At 41.2% G+C, this 23,546-nt stretch overlaps 1 protein-coding gene, 2 long non-coding RNA genes and 12 other non-coding genes across 22 annotated transcripts; 7 read left to right on the top strand and 8 right to left on the bottom strand.

Moving 5' to 3' along the window:
* Window positions 1–258: 258 nt before the first annotated feature.
* LOC130389025 (uncharacterized) lies at window positions 259–6,867 on the bottom strand. The gene is made up of 9 exons (XR_008896495.1): window positions 6,791–6,867; window positions 6,421–6,491; window positions 6,159–6,239; window positions 5,914–5,980; window positions 2,973–3,044; window positions 2,721–2,796; window positions 1,848–1,917; window positions 481–552; window positions 259–304 (listed from the first exon to the last, which is right to left on the bottom strand). It is a non-coding gene; the product is annotated as an uncharacterized LOC130389025 (long non-coding RNA).
* LOC130389900 (small nucleolar RNA SNORD16) lies at window positions 1,658–1,755 on the bottom strand. The gene has a single exon (XR_008896679.1). It is a non-coding gene; the product is annotated as a small nucleolar RNA SNORD16 (small nucleolar RNA).
* LOC130389904 (small nucleolar RNA SNORD16) lies at window positions 2,262–2,359 on the bottom strand. Its single transcript, XR_008896683.1, has one exon. It is a non-coding gene; the product is annotated as a small nucleolar RNA SNORD16 (small nucleolar RNA).
* On the bottom strand, window positions 4,843–4,940 carry LOC130389903 (small nucleolar RNA SNORD16). Its single transcript, XR_008896682.1, has one exon. It is a non-coding gene; the product is annotated as a small nucleolar RNA SNORD16 (small nucleolar RNA).
* LOC130389910 (small nucleolar RNA SNORD16) lies at window positions 5,717–5,814 on the bottom strand. Its single transcript, XR_008896688.1, has one exon. It is a non-coding gene; the product is annotated as a small nucleolar RNA SNORD16 (small nucleolar RNA).
* On the bottom strand, window positions 6,613–6,710 carry LOC130389906 (small nucleolar RNA SNORD16). Its single transcript, XR_008896685.1, has one exon. It is a non-coding gene; the product is annotated as a small nucleolar RNA SNORD16 (small nucleolar RNA).
* A 74-nt stretch (window positions 6,868–6,941) lies between the features above and the next one.
* Window positions 6,942–7,011, bottom strand: LOC130389897 (small nucleolar RNA SNORD18). The gene has a single exon (XR_008896676.1). It is a non-coding gene; the product is annotated as a small nucleolar RNA SNORD18 (small nucleolar RNA).
* A 2,327-nt stretch (window positions 7,012–9,338) lies between these two features.
* On the top strand, window positions 9,339–18,725 carry LOC130388645 (uncharacterized). 8 transcript variants are annotated; one of them, XR_008896448.1, is made up of 17 exons: window positions 9,339–9,445; window positions 9,827–9,914; window positions 10,110–10,191; window positions 10,492–10,562; window positions 10,746–10,826; window positions 11,006–11,072; window positions 11,368–11,439; window positions 11,614–11,689; window positions 11,873–13,994; window positions 14,171–14,246; window positions 14,429–14,498; window positions 14,802–14,873; window positions 15,051–15,120; window positions 16,421–16,492; window positions 16,670–16,745; window positions 16,923–16,979; window positions 17,230–18,724. It is a non-coding gene; the product is annotated as an uncharacterized LOC130388645 (long non-coding RNA). The 8 variants fall into 8 exon arrangements; XR_008896445.1 differs by having other exon boundaries at window positions 11,873–11,942; window positions 13,923–13,994; window positions 16,670–16,979; window positions 17,230–18,722; XR_008896446.1 differs by lacking the exon at window positions 16,923–16,979 and having other exon boundaries at window positions 11,873–11,942; window positions 13,923–13,994; window positions 17,230–18,721.
* Window positions 9,970–10,039, top strand: LOC130389896 (small nucleolar RNA SNORD18). The gene has a single exon (XR_008896675.1). It is a non-coding gene; the product is annotated as a small nucleolar RNA SNORD18 (small nucleolar RNA).
* LOC130389905 (small nucleolar RNA SNORD16) lies at window positions 10,273–10,370 on the top strand. The gene has a single exon (XR_008896684.1). It is a non-coding gene; the product is annotated as a small nucleolar RNA SNORD16 (small nucleolar RNA).
* LOC130389909 (small nucleolar RNA SNORD16) lies at window positions 11,174–11,271 on the top strand. Its single transcript, XR_008896687.1, has one exon. It is a non-coding gene; the product is annotated as a small nucleolar RNA SNORD16 (small nucleolar RNA).
* On the top strand, window positions 12,047–12,144 carry LOC130389902 (small nucleolar RNA SNORD16). Its single transcript, XR_008896681.1, has one exon. It is a non-coding gene; the product is annotated as a small nucleolar RNA SNORD16 (small nucleolar RNA).
* Window positions 14,608–14,705, top strand: LOC130389901 (small nucleolar RNA SNORD16). The gene has a single exon (XR_008896680.1). It is a non-coding gene; the product is annotated as a small nucleolar RNA SNORD16 (small nucleolar RNA).
* On the top strand, window positions 15,215–15,312 carry LOC130389898 (small nucleolar RNA SNORD16). Its single transcript, XR_008896677.1, has one exon. It is a non-coding gene; the product is annotated as a small nucleolar RNA SNORD16 (small nucleolar RNA).
* zwilch (zwilch kinetochore protein) lies at window positions 17,334–23,225 on the bottom strand. The gene is made up of 18 exons (XM_056598071.1): window positions 23,043–23,225; window positions 22,853–22,895; window positions 22,669–22,761; window positions 22,427–22,539; window positions 22,151–22,335; window positions 21,820–21,899; window positions 21,576–21,740; window positions 21,149–21,220; window positions 20,893–20,986; window positions 19,848–19,897; window positions 19,647–19,758; window positions 19,475–19,554; window positions 19,016–19,172; window positions 18,878–18,906; window positions 18,652–18,788; window positions 18,468–18,563; window positions 18,015–18,130; window positions 17,334–17,757 (listed from the first exon to the last, which is right to left on the bottom strand). The coding sequence occupies exons 1-18, from the start codon at window positions 23,087–23,089 to the stop codon at window positions 17,669–17,671; spliced, it is 1,758 nt and encodes a 585-aa protein (XP_056454046.1). The 5' UTR covers window positions 23,090–23,225; the 3' UTR covers window positions 17,334–17,668.
* Between the last annotated feature and the right edge of the window lie 321 nt (window positions 23,226–23,546).

Here is a 23,546-nt window from a genome sequence, read left to right as displayed (position 1 = left end):
TTACATTTTATATTCTTTCTGGGTCTTCATTCCACTGCTGGAATCTGGATCTAATCACTGGCGTGATAAAACTAATTCAAGTTAGATTTCCAGGCACTGACACAAGCGAAAAACGAGTTTGGTAAACTCAGAACTTGTTATTCTCACCAAGTATCAACAACACGGACGAAGTAAAATCTCACTGTTATAGATCAAAGTTCAATAGCTCTCCAAGTGAGTCCCAAAATATTACTTTTAAGCTAAAGGCTGAAATTCCATCCTTCAGAATCCTCTTCTCTGCAGGGGGTCGGGTGTCTTGGAGGTCCTAAGGTAGAGACATGGCCAAGTCAGTAAAATAGTCTCCAAGGGTCCAACAAAGTATATAAAAGAACGTTCTCAGAACTTCTGTTATTCTCACAAAGTATCAACAACACGGACCGAAGTAAAAGCTCATCACTGTAACAAAAGTATAATCGTGTCAAAGTAAAGATGACTTCTTACTTGAGATTGATTCTATGGACTGGGGTAAGACTCCCATCTGGGTGTCCAGGTAGAGATGGTTCATCATGACACCTGAGGCAGAAGAGTACACTAATGAAATACAGGCCACTGAATTGTATTTGGTTGAACCCCACGACATTAGGGCTGTAACGATACACCAACTCACGATTCGGTTTGTATCACGATTTCTGACCAACGGTTCGATACATCACAATTTTTTTAAATTTAAAAAGCATTTTATTTAAACAACACTTGTATAACAATTAACTTAATGTAACATTTAATAACAAATAATTTGGAACACTGAACAGAAAGAATACTACTAAAGTTTAGCTAAATGAATGAATAACCAAAGATTGCAGTTGGAGGATGCTTGCAGGTAGGCAAAAACCCCTCAACTAGTTTGGTTGGTTTAGTCAAATATCCTACTAGCGCTTATTAGGCTATGTAGCATAAATAATGACATAATCAGGCCGTATAGAATGCAACTTTTAATAGCCTAACTTCAATAGATGGCGAAAAAACATGAAGGTCTAACATGAACGTCGCAATAACGAGGCATAGTGTTACGAGTAGCGTAGGCCTATGTGTGTGCGCGAAAATGGCAGTGTGCGCATGTGTGTGAGTGACGTCAGCGAGTGAGTGGACGAGCGAGGAGAGCGAGCAGTAGCGTGCGTGTCCAGAGAAGAAGCGAACGAGTCCGGTAGAATAAAGTACCCATCATGTCTATAATCGGTGGCCGCTTCATTCCGACCTATAAGCAGACAAACTGCCGGTCAAATCACACAAAACAATAGGGACAGGGATCAAACAGACAATTTTTTCACGCTTGGCCCACTCTGGATAAATGTCGTTCATGTCGCATACGAGGACTTCAACGGCTGTAGAGAAATGCAATCCTCCGTAGCCACGGAGAGCTGTCATCACAGAGGGCATCTCGTTGCATACTTACGGCATCGATAAGAGGGGACGGTGTCAGCAGACTATTATTTAGACAAATTATTAGTAAATTTCCATCTGACAATTTGACCGGAGAGTTAGAAAGGGCGTATCGCGCTTCTGCCTTCTCACACCGCAAGACAGGTTTGTGGCTTTGAGTGTCGCGATTTTGGTTTCGATACCCGTATCGTTACAGCCCTACGCGACATACATTGACTTAAGTAGAGAAGTTAAAGCTTGCTCAGCATCAAGGTTCGTCATCCATCTGTGCCGGCATATGACAGTAGGCATCTGTCACCAGTCACAGAGTAGGACGCAAATTACACCATCACAGCAAGCTTAAGATACCCAAACCAGCTACAGCCTACATTCTACAGCACAAGAAAAGCCTTTCATTCTATACAATCCACTATCTCCCAAAATATTACCATCATGCGTAAATTGCCATCGTGTCGTCAGAATCCTCATCTCTGCAGGAGGTTACGTGCCTTGGAGATCCTAAGGTAAAGACATTGCCAAGTCAGTAAAATGGTCTAACATGGTCCAACAAAGTACATAAAAAGAACGTTCTCAGAACTTCTGTTATTCTCACAAAGTATCAACAACACGGACCGAAGTAAAAGCTCATCACTGTAAACAAAGTACAGTGATGTCAAAGTACAGATGACTTCTTACTTGAGATTGATTCTATGGACCGGGGTCAGACTCCCATCTGGGTGTCCAGGTAGAGATGGTTCATCATGACACCTGAGGCAGAAGAGTACACTAATGAAATACAGGCCACTGAATGTATTTGGTTAAACCACACGACATACATTGACTTAAGTAGAGAAGTTAAAGCTTGCTCAGCATCAAGGTTCGTCATCCATCTGTGCCGGCATATGACAGTAGGCATCCGTCACCAGTCACAGAGTAGGACGCAAATTACACCATCACAGCAAGTTGAAGATACCCAAACCAGCTACAGCCTACATTTCTACAGCACGAGAAAAGCTTTTTCATTCTATACAATCCACCATTTAGATTAGAACCAACTCCCAAAATATTACCATCATGCGTAAATTGCCATCGCTTCGTCAGGATCCTCATCTCTGCAGGAGGTTACGTGTCTTGGAGTCCTATGGTAAAGACATGGCCAAGTCAGTAAAACTGGTCTCACATGGTCCAACAAAGTACATAAAAAGAACGTTCTCAGAACTTCTGTTATTCTCACAAAGTATCAACAACACGGACCGAAGTAAAAGCTCATCACTGTTATAGATCAAAGTTCAATAGCTCCCCAATTAGTACTAAAATATTACCTTTTTAAGCTAAACGCTGAAATTCCCATCCCTTCAGAATCCTCTTCTCTGCAGGCGGTCGGGTGTATTGGAGGTCCTAAGGTAGAGACATGTTAGAGTCAGTAAAAGGGTCTCACATGTTCCAACAAAGAACATTAAAGAGTATTCTCAGAACTTCTGTTATTCTCACAAAGTATCAACAACACGGACCGAAGTAAAAGCTCATCACTGTAAACAAAGTATAATCGTGTCAAAGTACAGATGACTTCTCACTTGAGATTGATTCTATGGACCGGGGTCAGACTCCCATCTGGGTGTCCAGGTAGAGATGGTTCATCATGACACCTGAGGCAGAAGAGTACACTAATGAAATACAGGCCACTGAATTGTATTGGTTAAACCCCACAACATGCATTGACTTAAGGAGCATTTCACCGGTGGAGGCATGAATATGTATAGAAATTGGGTCCTATATGTTGTCGAATAATAAATAAAAATTCTAATTTGGTGCCGTCTTGACGAGAAAAGGCAGAAAGTGACTTTTTGGCGCTTGTGGATTGAAGACAACAACTTCCACCATGCACCACGATGCACAGCTTCGCTGGCCACTCCCGCTGAACTAGATCTCCGCCTATCGGACACATCGCTGTTCCATCTACCAAGCTGATACCGCAAGACTGCTCGAAAATCATTTCACACAACATTTCTAGTGAAGAATATTAGTTGGTGAACTCTGAATTAGTCCTCGTTTGTATTTTTTCGAAATGGTGAACTTTTGCATGGTGCCATCTCTATGTCAGATCCAGTACCTTCCGCCATTGTACTTCAGTTTTATCAACAGCCTCTGTTAGCTTAGCTTCAGACGCTGTGGATGTTAGTTTCTGTTGGTCCCACCCACTGGCACTGCTCTAATAGGTATGTAGCGTCAGTGGGTCCCACCCCCTATAGAGGGGTGGGACTAGTGCTTGTAGTCTCACGAGAATCCTCCCCTCTTACACTTCCTATTTACTTCTACTCAAAAATCGTCATATTGCGTCATCTTAAACAGGAAGTGTGGGAGATCGATATGGATACTCTCCAGTCTCCCCAGAAAATAAGGGAATGATGCACGACCATTCAACAAATATGAGTGGGTTATAGAATGCACGATATACACACGATATACGATATAAACGATTATATATAAAATGGTCCTCCCCTCAACGATAGATTTTAGTTATATTGCTCTGTCGCGGATTAATGCGATCTTTGAACGCGAATCTATCCATGAACGCGCGCGAAATATAAAGAAAGGGTCATTGGATAGAGCTACGAGCTGCAAACGTCTGCAACGCATCGTCCGCAACCCCGCGAAATGTAAAAGAGCCACGAGCTGCAACCAGCTCATTGCATCATCCGCGACCCGCGAATTTAAAGAGCCACGAGCTGCAACCGGCTGCAACGCATCGTCCGTTGACCTGCAAATTTAGCCACGAGCTGCAACCGGCTGCAATGCATCATCTGCGACCCGCAAAATTTAAAGAGCCATGAGCTGCAACCGGCTCAACGCATCATCGTCATCTAAGCAACTATGGCTGAAAGCGAAACGGAGGAGCTGGTGATTGCGCTCATTTCATGTTCATTTTAAATTGTATGCGTTCACTTTGCACTTTAGGTTTTAATATCAAGTATCTGTGCACACACTTCGAAGATTTTTCTTTATTTAAAATAGCCATGCCTAATACTGGACGTATTTCCCTAATTCACAGTATCCGTTTCTTATTAACCAAGACACCAGTTTAATTTAATTGAGAAGTATACGGTCATTACACAGAAGATTTTTTCTTTGTTAAAGTCTCTGCAGCTACAACATTATGTTGTATGATTACACTTGACAATAAATGTTTCTCAAAACGACATACTAAGTTTCTTTCTTTTGTTTGTACACTTTAGCATTTGGCTTTCCTTAGAGTCTATGTAACCTGTTCTGAAATGGTTCTAATATGATTTATATTTTGTGATATATATCGTTATCGCAATAGGTTTGCAATGTATATCGCAATATGGATTTTAGACCATATCGCCCATCCCTAGTGGGTTACCACAACGATAAAGCTTAATGGAAATGGTGTGAAGTTTCCCTTTAAGTAGAGAAGTTAAAGCTTGCTCAGCATCAAGGTTCGTCATCCATCTGTGCCGGCATATGACAGTAGGCATCCGTCACCAGTCACAGAGTAGGACGCAAATTACACCATCACAGCAAGATTAAGATACCCAACCAGCTACAGCTACATTTCTACAGCACCAAGAAAAGCCTATTCATTCTACACAATGCACTATTTAGAACAAACTCCCAAAATATTACCATCATGCGTAAATTTGCCATCGCGTCGTCAGAATCCTCATCTCTGCAGGAGGTGTACGCGTCTTGGAGGTCCTAAGGTAAAGACATGGCCAAGTCAGTAAAATGGTCTCACATGGTCCAACAAAGTACATAAAAAGAACGTTCTCAGAACTTCTGTTATTCTCACCAAAGTATCAACAACACGGACCGAAGTAAAAGCTCATCACTGTTACAGATCAAAGTTCAATAGCTCCCCAAATTAGTACTAAAATATACCTTTTAAGCTAAACGCTGAAATTCCCATCCCTTCAGAATCCTCTTCTCTGCAGGCGGTCGGGTGTATTGGAGGTCCTAAGGTAGAGACAATGTTAGTCAGTAAAAGGGTCTCACATGTTCCAACAAAGAACATTAAAGAGTATTCTCAGAACTTCTGTTATTTCTCACAAAGTTCAACAACACGGACCGAAGTAAAAGCTCATCACTGTAAACAAAGTATAATCGTGTCAAAGTAAAGAGGACTTCTTACTTGAGATTGATTCTATGGACTGGGGTAAGACCTCCCATCTGGGTGTCCAGGTAGAGATGGTTCCTCATGACACCTGAGGCAGAAGAGTAACACTATGAAATACAGGCCACTGAATTGTATTGGTTAAACCACACGACATACATTGACTTAAGTAGAGAAGTTAAAGCTTGCTCAGCATCAAGGTTCGTCATCCATCTATGCCGGCATATGACAGTAGGCATCCGTCACCAGTCACAGAGTAGGACGCAAATTACACCATCACAGCAAGTTTAAGATACCCAAACCAGCTACAGCCTACATTTCTACAGCAATAGAAAACTCTTTTTCTTTACAATCCACTATTTAGAACCACTCCCAAATATTACCATCATGCGTAAATTGCCATCGCGTCGTCAGAATCCTCACCTCTGCAGGTTACGTGCCTTGGAGGTCCTAAGGTAAAGACATTGCCAAGTCAGTAAACTGGTCTCACATGGTCCAACAAAGTACATAAAAAGAACGTTCTCAGAACTTCTGTTATTCTCACAAAGTATCAACAACACGGACCGAAGTAAAAGCTCATCACTGTTAACAAAGTTCATTAGTTCCCCAAATGAGTGCCAAATAATACCTTTTTAAGGAAAGTGCCATCCCTTCGTCTGGATCTCTTCAGAATCCTCTTCTCTGCAGGAGGTCAGGCATCTTGGGGATCCTAAAGTAAAGACATGGCCAAGTCAGTAAAATGGTCTCCAACGGTTCCAACAAAGTACAACAAGGTCGTTCTCAGAACTTCGTTATTCCACTAAGTGTCAACAACACGGACCGAAGTTAAAAGCTCATCACTGTGAAAGATCAAAGTTCAATAGCTTCCCCAAAGTAAGATGACTACTTACTTCAAATTGATCCTATGGGCTGGGGCCAGACTCTATCTGGGTGTTAAGGTAGAGATGGTTCATCATGACACCTGAGCAGAAGACACCAAGGAAATACAGGTCACTGAATGAAATTGCAAGCGAATTCTAACCATTTCAATAAGCTTAACCTACAAAAAATCCTTGACAAAGTGTCTATTTATTTGGAAAGCTTGCTCAGCAACAAGGTTCGTCATCCATCTGTGCCGGCATATGACAGTAGGCATCCGTCACCAGCCACAGAGTAGGACGCAAATTACACCATCACAGCAAGATTAGGATAATCAAACAGGCTACATCTTAATCTTCAAAATATAAATTTATATGATGTTGACATGTGTCAAAAGATTACCATTTCATGTAGAGTACCAATTGACATCCTTGTCTGGGTTTCTTCAGAGGTCTCATCTCTGAAGGTCATGATTGTTGCAATCTAGAGCAAAAAGTGTGCTTTTAGTCAAGATGTTCTCATCCGTTCCAACAAAATACATGGCAAGTCATTCAGGCTCAGAACTTCTGTTATTATCACAGAGTTTCAACAACACGGACCGAAGTAGAAGCTCATCACTGCAAGGGGGTACACCTTTTTCTATAACGGATTATTGATTAAGATATTATCATTACTTACTCGATTATCTATGGTCTGTACAGGTTGCCGGCGTCCACTACTGCAGCCAGAAGGAGCAGGGATGGATGCCCGATCAACAACATTGATACCTTAGATCAATAACATAAATTTAGTATACGACGGAGATAAATCAATGCAAACTCTATAAACAGCCAATAAACAAGTTGGCGCAATAACGTACATAACTGGTAACACAATTGTCGACGTTTAATGACTAACACTGGATGCCTTGAAGTATAGTAAACTAGATGCCAACATCGTTGGTACATTTGTACAAGCAGATGGCTAATATAACGTGGTACCTAAAGTCCCCTAGCATTTACCACGTGTAGTAGCATGGATCTACTTTGCTATCAATAAGGTTTCATGTATGATATTTTTTTAGATTCATTACAAAAGCTTCCTATATATCCTGTTTAATTGTTTGGCTAGACACAAATGAATGCAATAAATACGGCAATTAGACCAATCTCACCGTATTTGATCCCTTATTCAGCTCATTCGCTAGCCAGGATGCTCGTACAACAGCAGACGAAGCGAAGAGGAAGTGAACCTCGGAAGTGATGGTATAAATGGGACTCTCTAAATCGACGCCACTTCGACCTGGGCGGGACTTTACGTCCTACGTCACTCGCTATGGGTGTGCATATGTGCGCGTAGCCGTTTGTCTCAGGGCTCTGTGCACGAACTCCCTTGCACTACAGGCTATATTTCTACAAATGACTTACTATTACTAGTGATTAACGTGACGAAACAACACGAACTAAGCTAACATTAGACTATAGCCATACCATGAACGCCATACCAGCTAACCCTAACTATTTATATTAAACTCTGAACCATTTTGCAAGAGGCAACTGTGTGTTGGTGTGTCTTATTGCTTCCCACGTCTGCGTCTGCATCTTCCCCACTCCTGGCTAATGGTTTCAGCTTTTGTACTGTATATCAGAAATGATCACCCTGTACCACACTGCTGACTTGTTGATGTTTTGTGAGCACTCACGCATAGGTATCTTAAGTTTCCTACTGGAGTCATCACAACTTTGGACTTTGTTATTGTAAGAAATATTGTGTTTGCAAAAAACACTTTGTGTCTTACCAATGTTACCCTAACCTTAACCCAGTAACATTTCTTCATCATAAACTACAAGTTACGCCAAAATGGCATACAAACATCCAGTCCAATATGAAAGAAAAAGCTAGCTTCATTAAAGGCACCCAGTGCAACTTTCGAGGGCTTAAAAATAAACATTAAATTTCTAGTCTTTTTTACACGTAGTAAGTTTCAATAACTCCATACCATTACATACCGACATTCAACGCAGCAAAGATGAGACGTCGTTGTGTGGTGAGAACTGATAGAAAATCGATAACAACAACAATGCCGCCATTTTCTTATTTTTTGTAACCTACAAAAAATAAAGCAGGGCTTCCCAGTCAATGGAAAATGGCTTCTCCCCACCGGCATTGTTGTTGTTATCGATTCTTCTATCAGTTCTCACCACACAACGACGTCTCATCTTTGCTGCTTGAATGTCGGTATGTAATGGTATGGAGTTATTGAAACTTACTACGTGTAAAAAAGACTAGAAATTTAATGTTTATTTTTAAGCCTCGAAAGTTGCACTGGGTGCCTTTAATGAAGCTAGCTTTTTTCTTTCATATTGGACTGGATGTTTGTATGCCATTTTGCGTAACTTGTAGTTTATGATGAAGAAATGTTACTGGGGTTAAGGTTAGGGTAACATTGGGTAAGACACAAAGTGTTTTTGCAAAACAATATTTCTTACAATAACAAAGTCCAAAGTTGTGATGACTCCAGTAGGAAACTTAAGATACCTAGAGAAATGCGTGAGTGCTCACAAAACATCAACAAGTCAGCAGTGTGGTACAGGGTGATCATTTCTGATATACAGTACAAAAGCTGAAACTATTAGCCAGGAGTGGGAAAGATGCAGACGCAGACGTGGGAAGCAATAAGACACACCAACACACAGTTGCCTCTTGCAAAATGGTTCAGAGTTTAATATAAATAGTTAGGGTTAGCTGGTATGGCGTTCATGGTATGGCTATAGTCTAATGTTAGCTTAGTTCGTGTTGTTTCGTCACGTTAATCACTAGTAATAGTAAGTCATTTGTAGAAATATAGCCTGTAGTGCAAGGGAGTTCGTGCACAGAGCCCTGAGACAAACGGCTACGCGCACATATGCACACCCATAGCGAGTGACGTAGGACGTAAAGTCCCGCCCAGGTCGAAGTGGCGTCGATTTAGAGAGTCCCATTTATACCATCACTTCCGAGGTTCACTTCCTCTTCGCTTCGTCTGCTGTTGTACGAGCATCCTGGCTAGCGAATGAGCTGAATAAGGGATCAAATACGGTGAGATTGGTCTAATTGCCGTATTTATGCATTCATTTGTGTCTAGCCAAACAATTAAACAGGATATTATGGAAGCTTTGGTAATGAATCTAAAAAAATATCATACATGAAACCTTATTGATAGCAAAGTAGATCCATGCTACTACACGTGGTAAATGCTAGGGGACTTTAGGTACACGTTATATTAGCCATCTGCTTGTACAAATGTACCAACGATGTTGGCATCTAGTTTACTATACTTCAAGGCATCCAGTGTTAGTCATTAAACGTCGACAATTGTGTACCAGTTATGTACGTTATTGCGCCAACTTGTTTATTGGCTGTTTATAGAGTTGCATGATTTATCTCCGTCGTATACTAAATTTATGTTATTGATCTAAGGTATCAATGTTGTTGATCGGGCATCCATCCCTGCTCCTTCTGGCTGCAGTAGTGGACGCGGCAACCTGTACAGACCATAGATAATCGAGTAAGTAATGAATAATATCTTAATCAATAATCCGTTATAGAAAAAGGTGTACCCCTTGCAGTGATGAGCTTCTACTTCGGTCCGTGTTGTTGAAACTCTGTGATAATAACAGAAGTTCTGAGCCTGAATGACTTGCCATGTATTTTGTTGGAACGGATGAGAACATCTTGACTAAAAGCACACTTTTTGCTCTAGATTGCCAACAATCATGACCTTCAGAGATGAGACCTCTGAAGAAACCCAGACAAGGATGTCAATTGGTACTCTACATGAAATGGTAATCTTTTGACACATGTCAACATCATATAAAATTTATATTTTGAAGATTAAGATGTAGCCTGTTTGATTATCCTAATCTTGCTGTGATGGTGTAATTTGCGTCCTACTCTGTGGCTGGTGACGGATGCCTACTGTCATATGCCGGCACAGATGGATGACGAACCTTGTTGCTGAGCAAGCTTTCCAAATAAATAGACACTTTGTCAAGGATTTTTGTAGGTTAAGCTTATTGAAATGGTTAGAATTCGCTTGCAATTTCATTCAGTGACCTGTATTTCCTTGGTGTCTTCTGCCTCAGGTGTCATGATGAACCATCTCTACCTTAACACCCAGATAGAGTCTGGCCCCAGCCCATAGGATCAATTTGAAGTAAGTAGTCATCTTTACTTTGGGGAAGCTATTGAACTTTGATCTTTCACAGTGATGAGCTTTTACTTCGGTCCGTGTTGTTGACACTTAGTGAGAATAACAGAAGTTCTGAGAACGACCTTTGTTGTACTTTGTTGGACCGTTGGAGACCATTTTACTGACTTGGCCATGTCTTTACTTTAGGATCCCCAAGATGCCTGACCTCCTGCAGAGAAGAGGATTCTGAAGAGATCCAGACGAAGGGATGGCACTTTCCTTAAAAAGGTATTATTTTGGCACTCATTTGGGGAACTAATGAACTTTGTTAACAGTGATGAGCTTTTACTTCGGTCCGTGTTGTTGATACTTTGTGAGAATAACAGAAGTTCTGAGAACGTTCTTTTTATGTACTTTGTTGGACCATGTGAGACCAGTTTACTGACTTGGCAATGTCTTTACCTTAGGACCTCCAAGGCACGTAACCTGCAGAGGTGAGGATTCTGACGACGCGATGGCAATTTACGCATGATGGTAATATTTTGGGAGTTGGTTCTAAATAGTGGATTGTAAAGAAAAAGAGTTTTCTATTGCTGTAGAAATGTAGGCTGTAGCTGGTTTGGGTATCTTAAACTTGCTGTGATGGTGTAATTTGCGTCCTACTCTGTGACTGGTGACGGATGCCTACTGTCATATGCCGGCATAGATGGATGACGAACCTTGATGCTGAGCAAGCTTTAACTTCTCTACTTAAGTCAATGTATGTCGTGTGGTTTAACCAAATACAATTCAGTGGCCTGTATTTCATTAGTGTACTCTTCTGCCTCAGGTGTCATGAGGAACCATCTCTACCTGGACACCCAGATGGGAGTCTTACCCCAGTCCATAGAATCAATCTCAAGTAAGAAGTCCTCTTTACTTTGACACGATTATACTTTGTTTACAGTGATGAGCTTTTACTTCGGTCCGTGTTGTTGATACTTTGTGAGAATAACAGAAGTTCTGAGAATACTCTTTAATGTTCTTTGTTGGAACATGTGAGACCCTTTTACTGACTAACATGTCTCTACCTTAGGACCTCCAATACACCCGACCGCCTGCAGAGAAGAGGATTCTGAAGGGATGGGAATTTCAGCGTTTAGCTTAAAAAGGTAATATTTTAGTACTAATTTGGGGAGCTATTGAACTTTGATCTGTAACAGTGATGAGCTTTTACTTCGGTCCGTGTTGTTGATACTTTGTGAGAATAACAGAAGTTCTGAGAACGTTCTTTTTATGTACTTTGTTGGACCATGTGAGACCATTTTACTGACTTGGCCATGTCTTTACCTTAGGACCTCCAAGACGCGTAACCTCCTGCAGAGATGAGGATTCTGACGACGCGATGGCAATTTACGCATGATGGTAATATTTTGGGAGTTTGTTCTAAATAGTGCATTGTGTAGAATGAATAGGCTTTTCTTGTGCTGTAGAAATGTAGGCTGTAGCTGGTTTGGGTATCTTAATCTTGCTGTGATGGTGTAATTTGCGTCCTACTCTGTGACTGGTGACGGATGCCTACTGTCATATGCCGGCACAGATGGATGACGAACCTTGATGCTGAGCAAGCTTTAACTTCTCTACTTAAAGGGAAACTTCACCCATTTCCATTAAGCTTTATCGTTGGTAACCCACTAGGGATGGGCGATATGGTCTAAAATCCATATTGCGATATACATTGCAACCTATTGCGATAACGATATATATCACAAAATATAAATCATAATAGAACCATTTCAGAACAGGTTACATAGACTCTAAGGAAAGCCAAACTGCTAAATGTGTAAAACAAAAGAAAGAAACTTAGTATGTCGTTTTGAGAACATTTATTGTCAAAGTGTAATCATACAACATAATGTTGTAGCTGCAGAGACTTTAACAAAGAAAAAAATCTTCTGTGTAATGACGTATACTTCTCAATTAAATTAAAACTGGTGTCTTGTTAATAAAGAAACGGATACTGTGAATTAGGGAAATACGTCCAGTATTAGGCATGGCTATTTTAAATAAAGAAAAATCTTCGAAGTGTGTGCACAGATACTTGATATTAAAACATAAAAGTGCAAAGTGAACGCATACAATTTTAAAATGAACATGAAATGAGCGCAATCACCAGCTCCTCCGTTTCGCTTTCAGCCATATTTGCTTAGATGACGATGATGCGTTGAAGCCGGTTGCAGCTCATGGCTCTTTAAATTTTGCGGGTCGCAGATGATGCATTGCAGCCGGTTGCAGCTCGTGGCTAAATTTTGCAGGTCACGGACGATGCGTTGCAGCCGGTTGCAGCTCGTGGCTCTTTAAATTTCGCGGGTCGCGGATGATGCAATGAGCTGGTTGCAGCTCGTGGCTCTTTTTACATTTCGCGGGTTGCGGACGATGCGTTGCAGACGTTTGCAGCTCGTAGCTCTATCCATGACCCTTTCTTTATATTTCGCGGGTCATGGATAGATCGCGTCAAACATGCATTATCGCGACAGAGAAATATAACTAAAATCTATCGTAGGCCATTTTTTATCGTTTATATCGTATATCGTTTATATCGCGCATTCTATAACCCACTCATATTTTTGAATGGTCGTGCATCATTCCCTTATTTTCTGGGGAGACTGGAGAGATCCATATCGATCTCCAACACTTCCTGTTTAAGATGACGCAATATGACGATTTTTGAGTAGAAGTAAATAGGAAGTGTAAGAGGGGAGGATTCTCGTGAGACTACAAGCACTAGTCCCACCCCTCTATAGGGGGTGGGACCCACTGACGCTACAGACCTATTAGAGCAGTGCCAGTGGGTGGGACCAACAGAAACTAACATCCACAGCGTCTGAAGCTAAGCTAACAGAGGCTGTTGATAAAACTGAAGTACAATGGCGGAAGGTACTGGATCTGACATAGAAGATGGCACCATGCAAAAGTTCACCATTTCGAAAGAAATACAAACGAGGACTAATTCAGAGTTCACCAACTAATATTCTTCACTAGAAATGTTGTGTGAAATGATTTTCGAGCAGTCTTGCGGTATCAGCTTGGTAGATGGAACAGCGATGTGTCCGATAGGCGGAGATCTAGTTCAGCGGGAGTGGCCAGCGAAGCTGTGCATCGTGGTGCATGGTGGAAGTTGTTGTCTTCAATCCACAAGCGCCAAAAAGTCACTTTCTGCCTTTTCTCGGTCAAGACGGCACCAAATTAGAATTTTTATTTATTATTCGACAACATATAGGACCCAATTTCTATACATATTCATGCCTCCACCGGTGAAATGCTCCTTAAGTCAATGCATGTTGTGGGGTTTAACCAAATACAATTCAGTGGCCTGTATTTCATTAGTGTACTCTTCTGCCTCAGGTGTCATGATGAACCATCTCTACCTGGACACCCAGATGGGAGTCTGACCCCGGTCCATAGAATCAATCTCAAGTGAGAAGTCATCTGTACTTTGACACGATTATACTTTGTTTACAGTGATGAGCTTTTACTTCGGTCCGTGTTGTTGATACTTTGTGAGAATAACAGAAGTTCTGAGAATACTCTTTAATGTTCTTTGTTGGAACATGTGAGACCCTTTTACTGACTCTACCATGTCTCTACCTTAGGACCTCCAATACACCCGACCGCCTGCAGAGAAGAGGATTCTGAAGGGATGGGAATTTCAGCGTTTAGCTTAAAAAGGTAATATTTTAGTACTAATTGGGGAGCTATTGAACTTTGATCTATAACAGTGATGAGCTTTTACTTCGGTCCGTGTTGTTGATACTTTGTGAGAATAACAGAAGTTCTGAGAACGTTCTTTTTATGTACTTTGTTGGACCATGTGAGACCAGTTTACTGACTTGGCCATGTCTTTACCATAGGACCTCCAAGACACGTAACCTCCTGCAGAGATGAGGATCCTGACGAAGCGATGGCAATTTACGCATGATGGTAATATTTTGGGAGTTAGTTCTAATCTAAATGGTGGATTGTATAGAATGAAAAAGCTTTTCTCGTGCTGTAGAAATGTAGGCTGTAGCTGGTTTGGGTATCTTCAACTTGCTGTGATGGTGTAATTTGCGTCCTACTCTGTGACTGGTGACGGATGCCTACTGTCATATGCCGGCACAGATGGATGACGAACCTTGATGCTGAGCAAGCTTTAACTTCTCTACTTAAGTCAATGTATGTCGTGTGGTTTAACCAAATACGATTCAGTGGCCTGTATTTCATTAGTGTACTCTTCTGCCTCAGGTGTCATGATGAACCATCTCTACCTGGACACCCAGATGGGAGTCTGACCCCGGTCCATAGAATCAATCTCAAGTAAGAAGTCATCTGTACTTTGACATCACTGTACTTTGTTTACAGTGATGAGCTTTTACTTCGGTCCGTGTTGTTGATACTTTGTGAGAATAACAGAAGTTCTGAGAACGTTCTTTTTATGTACTTTGTTGGACCATGTTAGACCATTTTACTGACTTGGCAATGTCTTTACCTTAGGATCTCCAAGGCACGTAACCTCCTGCAGAGATGAGGATTCTGACGACACGATGGCAATTTACGCATGATGGTAATATTTTGGGAGATAGTGGATTGTATAGAATGAAAAGGCTTTTCTTGTGCTGTAGAAATGTAGGCTGTAGCTGGTTTGGGTATCTTAAGCTTGCTGTGATGGTGTAATTTGCGTCCTACTCTGTGACTGGTGACAGATGCCTACTGTCATATGCCGGCACAGATGGATGACGAACCTTGATGCTGAGCAAGCTTTAACTTCTCTACTTAAGTCAATGTATGTCGCGTAGGGCTGTAACGATACGGGTATCGAAACCAAAATCGCGACACTCAAAGCCACAAACCTGTCTTGCGGTGTGAGAAGGCAGAAGCGCGATACGCCCTTTCTAACTCTCCGGTCAAATTGTCAGATTGAAATTTACTAATAATTTGTCTAAATAATAGTCTGCTGACACCGTCCCCTCTTATCGATGCAGTAAGTATGCAACGAGATGCCCTCTGTGATGACAGCTCTCCGTGGCTACGGAGGATTGCATTTCTCTACAGCCGTTGAAGTCCTCGTATGCGACATGAACGACATTTATCCAGAGTGGGCCAAGCGTGAAAAAAATTGTCTGTTTGATCCCTGTCCCTATTGTTTTGTGTGATTTGACCGGCAGTTTGTCTGCTTATAGGTCGGAATGAAGCGGCCACCGATTATAGACATGATGGGTACTTTATTCTACCGGACTCGTTCGCTTCTTCTCTGGACACGCACGCTACTGCTCGCTCTCCTCGCTCGTCCACTCACTCGCTGACGTCACTCACACACATGCGCACACTGCCATTTTCGCGCACACACATAGGCCTACGCTACTCGTAACACTATGCCTCGTTATTGCGACGTTCATGTTAGACCTTCATGTTTTTTCGCCATCTATTGAAAGTTAGGCTATTAAACATGTTGCATTCTATACGGCCTGATTATGTCATTATTTATGCTACATAGCCTAATAAGCGCTAGTAGGATATTTGACTAAACCAACCAAACTAGTTGAGGGGTTTTGCCTACCTGCAAGCATCCTCCAACTGCAATCTTTGGTTATTTATTTATTTAGCTATACTTTAATAGTATTCTTTCTGTTCAGTGTTCCAAATTATTTGTTATTAAATGTTACATTAAGTTAATTGTTATACAAGTGTTGTTTAAATAAAATGCTTTTTAAATTTAAAAAAATTGTGATGTATCGAACCGTTGGTCAGAAATCGTGATACAAACCGAATCGTGAGTTGGTGTATCGTTACAGCCCTAATGTCGTGGGGTTCAACCAAATACAATTCAGTGGCCTGTATTTCATTAGTGTACTCTTCTGCCTCAGGTGTCATGATGAACCATCTCTACCTGGACACCCAGATGGGAGTCTTACCCCAGTCCATAGAATCAATCTCAAGTAAGAAGTCATCTTTACTTTGACACGATTATACTTTGTTTACAGTGATGAGCTTTTACTTCGGTCCGTGTTGTTGATACTTTGTGAGAATAACAGAAGTTCTGAGAACGTTCTTTTTATATACTTTGTTGGACCCTTGGAGACTATTTTACTGACTTGGCCATGTCTCTACCTTAGGACCTCCAAGACACCCGACCCCCTGCAGAGAAGAGGATTCTGAAGGGATGGGAATTTCAGCCTTTAGCTTAAAAAAGTAATATTTTGGGACTCACTTGGAGAGCTATTGAACTTTGATCTATAACAGTGAGATTTTACTTCGGTCCGTGTTGTTGATACTTGGTGAGAATAACAAGTTCTGAGTTTACCAAACTCGTTTTTCGCTTGTGTCAGTGCCTGGAAAATCTAACTTGAATTAGTTTTATCACGCCAGTGATTAGATCAACAGATTCCAGCAGTGGGAATGAAGACCCAGAAAGAATATAAAAATGTAAGCATTATTCAGGTTCTGTCAAATGAAGATACTTGGCCCTTCAAAATTGGCAGTACAATGTTGGATTTGGATAGTTATTATTAAGCTGCACTTGATTTACTTGGGTCCATGTTGTTGAAACTCATTAGAAATGTTCAGTTAAGTACTTTGACTTCAGTCCTTAAAAAAAGTACTGCTGCAAATGGCTATTGCTGTATGTATTTTGTAGCAGGTTGCATGTTATCATGGGACATAATTTGTATTTCAGGAGAAAGCTGATGGTACAGAAGCCTTTACCCTGAATGCTGGCAGAAAACCCTGGTCACCTGCTTATACAAAACAATGTTCTGTTTAACTTTTCCCTTGATTAAAGTACAAACGATTTAAAATGGTTCATGCACCTTTCAAATTATTTTAATGGCAAAGTTCAGTACATTTTAAAATTCCATAAACAAAATAATTTGTTAATCAATGTTATGACTCAATTAGACTGAGGATGGTTGAAACTCCAGAACTCAATGCAGAGGCTTGATTAACTGTAAATAACTTTGATCATACAATTCCTTCAGCCTTGAGATCAGTTGCTCAACTTGGCCAAACATGGGCTCAAACTGCAGTTAAGGAGTCATTTGTATTTTATGGTTTCACTCGAGGTCAATCTTCACACATGTCTGCTCCCTGGACCACGTTATTGGTACTGGGTTTCCTCAGGCAAAGGTGACCAGGCTGCAGCACACCACAGTGCTGAAGTAGGCCGGCTCCTCACTGTCTCTGTTCACCGTAGTGTTTGTGTAATCTGGAACAGAACGACAAGTCGTACAGCAACATGCATCTGGATGCTTTAACATTACCTTGGGTACCGCTCACTAACGCACATAAATAACTGGAATTCTCTCAGGTCACTTCAAAATGACTCCAGTGAATCAAAGCCATATGATGTAAGGGAGCTCATTTGTTTTTACACAGAAGTTTTCCATTGCCATATTGATGTTTGACTTGTAGGAAGAAGAGTCTAGGGGCTATATGTCAAAGTGGTCTAGATTAAAATCCTACCTGTATCGAAGACGATGTGATCCACCAGTGGTTTCTCACTGAGCTGCAAGGTGGTCTTGACCTCCCGGGGGCTGTGGCCACTCGACACCTCCACGCCCCACACCACCGGGTGTTCCCTGAGGAAGAGGATGGAGATATTTCGGGGCTGAACGATTGGCGGAAATAATCCATTTGGGATTATTTTGAAGAATATTGCGATTTAAGTATATTATGTTCTGTAATCACTAAACAAGAAATATATAATTCTATAGTATGACCACAACATTGGAAGCAGTCAAATATGAAGCGCTCTTACATTAAGGTCAGGCCTGTGTTGAGATTAATTGATATAACATCTACAAAATCTCAGTGGATAGTGAGATGAAGACGTTGGGACAACACCCCTCAGTGGATTGTGAGATGAGGTTGTTTGGAACACGCCCATGGATGGTGAGCAGAAAGTGAGATTCTTACTTCTGGTACAGGTGGCTGATCAGAGCAGGTGTGATAGGCAGCTGGAACTCGTGGTCCTCGTTATAAGGGGATGTCCTAAAGTACTGCAAACATGACCTTTAAAAATGAGAAAATGTTTATATTAGGTTATGCATGCAACCAAGCCAATGATGGGCTGAGATGTGTGCAGTCCAGCTGCTCTTACTGAGTGAGGCGAAACAGGCGATCAAAGGGCAGACCCAGGAATGTACTGCAGGTCACCATAATCTCCAGCAGGTGGTGTAGTTTCCTCAATCGAATGACTTGCTCCTGTAACTCCACCTCTATGCTGAGATAGTAACTCTGTAAATTCAAAACAAAACATACTTTCAAATAAGTTATCAATTTAACAGCCAATAAAAACTGGTCTGCAGTAAAAGCTTTAAACTAACCAGGTGGTTCAGGGTTGTAAGTTCATTCCCTAAAACGATAAAATAAAGAAATGGTTATATTTGAAAACACTTCGGCCTCCCGTCATTTTTTAAGGGTAAATCAGATGGTTTGCTGAGCTCCGATGAGGTCTGAGGTACCGATGAGGTAGTTGATGTAGTCCTTCCTCATCTTGTCCAGGCCCACCTCCAGCAGCATGGTGATGGGAGTCAGACCCGTCAGTGACACATGATCCATCGGCTGCTGATAGGACTGTAAGAAAACCTTCCCCAGTGAACTGTTGCCGTCTCTGTGGATCTGAAAGGGGAAGGATGCAAAAACGAAATAAATATTCAGTGTTCCCCTCAAACACAGCTGTACAGATGTTAAGATACCCTTATCATTTGTGTCTTGTGCCTTTCTTCTGTATAACAAGAAAACAGAAGCGGCAGTATTGTGTAGTGGCTGTGCTGTTTGGAGCCAGTCCCTCATGCCTGCAGCATACCTGTCGGCGTCCTCCGGCAAGATAGCCCTACCTGCTGCTTAACGAAATCTGAATTTACCCCAAGGCGCTTTGGTGCCTGATAAATGATTAAATAGTAAAGTAGCATCCGACATACCCATGGTTTGAGGTCACCATAACTCAGGCTGTCCATGACCAATTTCAGACAGTCATGAACATCTTGATAGGAGGTTACACCTGTCATTGAAACATACTTTTAACACAAAGCTCAACTTCTCTGCATATTGATTAATTTATATATTTATAGATAGAGCAAACATTGCACTCACTCTTCCTCATTCGCACCCATATCTGTTCCAGGAAGTCCAAATTTTCTCGTTCCATGAAGGCATCGAAGATGGAAGCTCCCAACTCAGTCTTTGCAGCCTCAGTCTTCACAGTCTGTATCGGAATGGAATATAAGCAGGCCAAGTATTCCGTTAAAACCTACATTTGCATAAAAGGCTTTTACAGTGTGATCTCCAGCATACCTCTGACTTTGCCGTCTGATCTGGAAGGATCTTTCCAGTATTTTCAAGTTCTTTGGAATATATAAAAAAACAAAACAATGTTAGTCTCGTTTAAAGGGCTTGCCGGTTGGCTTAAACCCAGGGTAATTGTTGACATTGTATATATCCAGATGTAAATCACCTATGTTTGGTTTTTCCACTCCCTTCATGGAGGTGTAGCGTGTTTGAAATTAGGCAGTTGGTGAGTCCTTCATATCCATTATATGGCGAAAGAGTGTCCAGCAGATGGTATATCTTTGCTTGGAACAACACAAGTAAACCTCCCCTGCTCTGTCATTTTCTTCAATAGTGCCAAGAAAGAAACCAAATGCACAAGTTTTGTTTCTATATTCACACACCACTGTTGATGTTCACAGCATGAGCAAAGATGGTGGTTGCGTTATATGCAATGTGATGATTCAGATTTGTCGCAAGGTTAAATTGTTTTGTCGTTTTTTAAACTGATTGGAACACAGCCTTAGCATTCTCTTCTGAATCAAGTTCTCAATGTTACCGGTTATATGAATGTACTTAGAATCATCTGAACATACCCTTAATTTCCCTTTCTCCTCCCAATACCAAAAACAAGTCTGATCCAAAATGCACCACCATGTTCATAACCAGTCTCGAAGTCCCCAAGCATGCATAATGGCGTGTAAACACAGAATGGAAACGTATGAATTGGTTGTTTGTGGACAATATTAGACAAAACTACCTCGACACGGCCATTCGCTTGCGATTACTTGTGTTGGACAGAATAATTATACAGCTGTGGAAGCTGCTAAACACACGTTTGGAAGAAAATGGATGTACATTTCTCACAAACCACCCAGTTTGGGACACCTACTCGGCGAGAGTGGGGTGTGTTTACCAAGAATCATTGCTGATTTACGTCTCCACATAGGCAAAGGCAACAATCAACCTTCTTTCTTAGCAAACCGGCCAAATCCTTTACCTCCTTCTTAGCTATACACGTTTTAACACACAAATGATGATTGATACAAATCAGATAGGTCAATAGCCATGCCTTCCAAGTAGGTCTTAATAAGTTCTACAGCTGAGGTGGTCTCCAAGGGTTCCATCCACTCCGTTTCTCCAGTCCTTAAACCAGCCGCAAGAAGCTGCAACAGCAGGTTAAATCAGTAAGTACATCAGCACATTCCCTTCGTTAGTGCTATTCATTAGAGGGACACACACACACACACACACACACACACACACACACACACACACACACACACACACACACACACACACACACACACACACACACACACACACACCTGCAAGAACTCAAGCTCTCTGTACTTTTGAAACATCGGGCTCCTCATTTCGCCAGAGGTGATCTTGATATTCTAAATGAAAAGAAAAGAGAATCAATGTAACTGTAACAATGTAATGATTATAAATATAGTAACATCATAGTCAAGTTTCTTGCAGTTTCCTGCTTTCCACTGTAGTTGATTATAAATATAATGGTACCATAGTCAAGTTTATTATTTTTTTCTGCTTTCCACTGTAGTTGATTATAAATATAGTAGTAAATAGAGTAGCATCATAGTCACGTTTCTTATGGTTTCATGCTTTCGAGCTTGGATAACATAACTTAGGAGTGGCATTGAAATCTACATAGGAGTACACTTTTATGCTCCAGAGGCCCTATTGCTTATGAAATTACAAACGAGGCTGTGCGTTTTATTGGCTGCTCACCAGGGTGGCTTTAGAGGACAGGGGCGGAGTCTCCAGGATGCTTTCCACGTGGCTCCATTTGAAGTCCACCGTCACACTGCTCTGGGATTCGATGGTCGTGTTTTCAACCACAGTGGACCCAAATAAGTTGTATAAAGCATTGCCCTTAATAGCCACCTGCAAACCCTAGAAGTTGAGATTTGCGTTAAATGAGATTTGTATTTATTTTGATGATTCATAAGACGGAGAGAAGAAGGGGCCTTACGCTAAAGGGATGGTGACGTTTCTTGTGCTCCTGCTTTAGATCATCCAAGGTAATGGATGACCTTCTCTCCACAGAGGGCCCTGAAACAAGACCAATCAAACACACAGGATGGTCTAGTGGTTGCTACTCACTAGATGAAAGGTTCTGGATTTGAGTTATTTATGTAGATAAGACACCCTTAGGTAACACCATATCCTTATAATATGTATCTGAATTAACATAAAACGGTCTGGTATATCAATAAAGGCTTTATAGAAACAAACACATCAGCTTTAAAACAAAGCATTGATCTTAGATTGTAGATAAAGGAAGCTGAAACTTCCCAGAATACCTTTGCAGGTGACGGAGTACAGCTTGACACCAGTAACTTTATTGGCCAGGTGGACCGTCTCTGCTCCCAACCAGGATGTGCCAGTCAGGTCAGACATGTCACAACGCACCCAAAGAGGATCCAGGGGGCCATCGTCCTCTGACAGCTTTTGGTTTTGTGACATTGTATACCAGGACAAAAGTTGTCTTTGAAATAAGAGGGTGGGGATAGGAATTGTAGAATTTTAGATACAGACAATACTTGATGAAATGAAATATGAAAAGTCGGATGAGGCACCTTGCTTTCATGATGCTGACAGGTTGAGGCCCCAAGTTTCCAAGAGATACATTATCCTCGTTTTCAGAACATGATGATGACTTGTCAGCTTCATCCCCATCAAGTTTAACAACCTTCAATACGGGTAAAATTAATGTTAACAATATAATATTGGAGCCAGGGGCCTTGCTTGAAACGGAACTCGCTCTTGTCCTCTATTCATCCTGTCGGGTATACCGTTGAGTTATATTAGAAAGACTCACGGTTTTCTCGCAAATAAAGATACTTCGGTGTCCAGGACACCAAGATGACACTCCGGAGTCTTCCGCACAGATCTTCAATATCTGTATTTCTACCTACAAGTCAAAACATCAATGTCATGAATTAGTGTGAAGGGACAACATGGCACGAGAAAACCCTAATGTACGAACAAATGATCTCCCCTACCTCATAGGGGTTTGATTCAATGGGTGGGTCCTTTTGAAGTGACCTGAGAGAGGATGCGATTAAGAACATGCGATATCTTTAAATTGACGATGCGCGTTAATGAGCGCTGCTGTAACCTGAGATAACGTTATAGCATCCATAGTATGTTGTTCTATGACCATGTCTTCTAAATGGGATTATGAATACTCACCGAAGAATAGAGGAAAACGTCCTAGCCTTGGTGATGACCGCGGACATGTCCAGAGAACAGTGACAGTTGTTCTAACAGAATTGATGTAACGCAATAAGTTTAAATTTCGTGTTTGTAAGAAGATTCCAAGAAGATACGAATTTGACAGTCGCGCGCTAAAATCTACGCGACGTGATGAGGTCATCACTGTACGTCACGTTATTGAAATAAACGATTACGTTTCGCCAAATTTACAAATAAATGCCAGAATGAAATAATGTCGATCGTAAAGATCAATAACTTAGCAACAATCTGCATATTTTAAAACTACAATTATAAAGATGTGTGTGTATGCATAGTCATCTGGAAAGTAGTTCGGTCGGTTGTCATCCGCACATCGTCAAAGCGAAAAATAGTGCGAGTTTAATAGTGTCATATTTCTTTAAAAGTCGTTTTTTTCTCTAATATATATTTTATTTAGATATCCTCATAATCAATGAGTATTTATACACGTGGAACTGTTTG

The sequence above is a fragment of the Gadus chalcogrammus genome, chromosome 9 (assembly GCF_026213295.1).
Source record: "Gadus chalcogrammus isolate NIFS_2021 chromosome 9, NIFS_Gcha_1.0, whole genome shotgun sequence".
Taxonomy (NCBI): domain Eukaryota; kingdom Metazoa; phylum Chordata; class Actinopteri; order Gadiformes; family Gadidae; genus Gadus; species Gadus chalcogrammus.
The sequence above is the reverse complement of the archived record's forward strand: the minus strand, read 5'-3'. Positions and strand labels throughout refer to the sequence as shown.

Coding starts and splice junctions, on each gene's coding strand:
- zwilch (XM_056598071.1), bottom strand. CDS start 23,089: ATGTCCGCGGTCATCACCAAGGCTAGGACGTTTTCCTCTATTCTTCG. Junction 21,741..21,819: donor AACGTCACCATCCCTTTAGC/GTAAGGCCCCTT, acceptor CTCAACTTCTAG/GGTTTGCAGGTGGCTATTAA. Junction 17,758..18,014: donor TCACATCGTCTTCGATACAG/GTAGGATTTTAA, acceptor GTTCTGTTCCAG/ATTACACAAACACTACGGTG.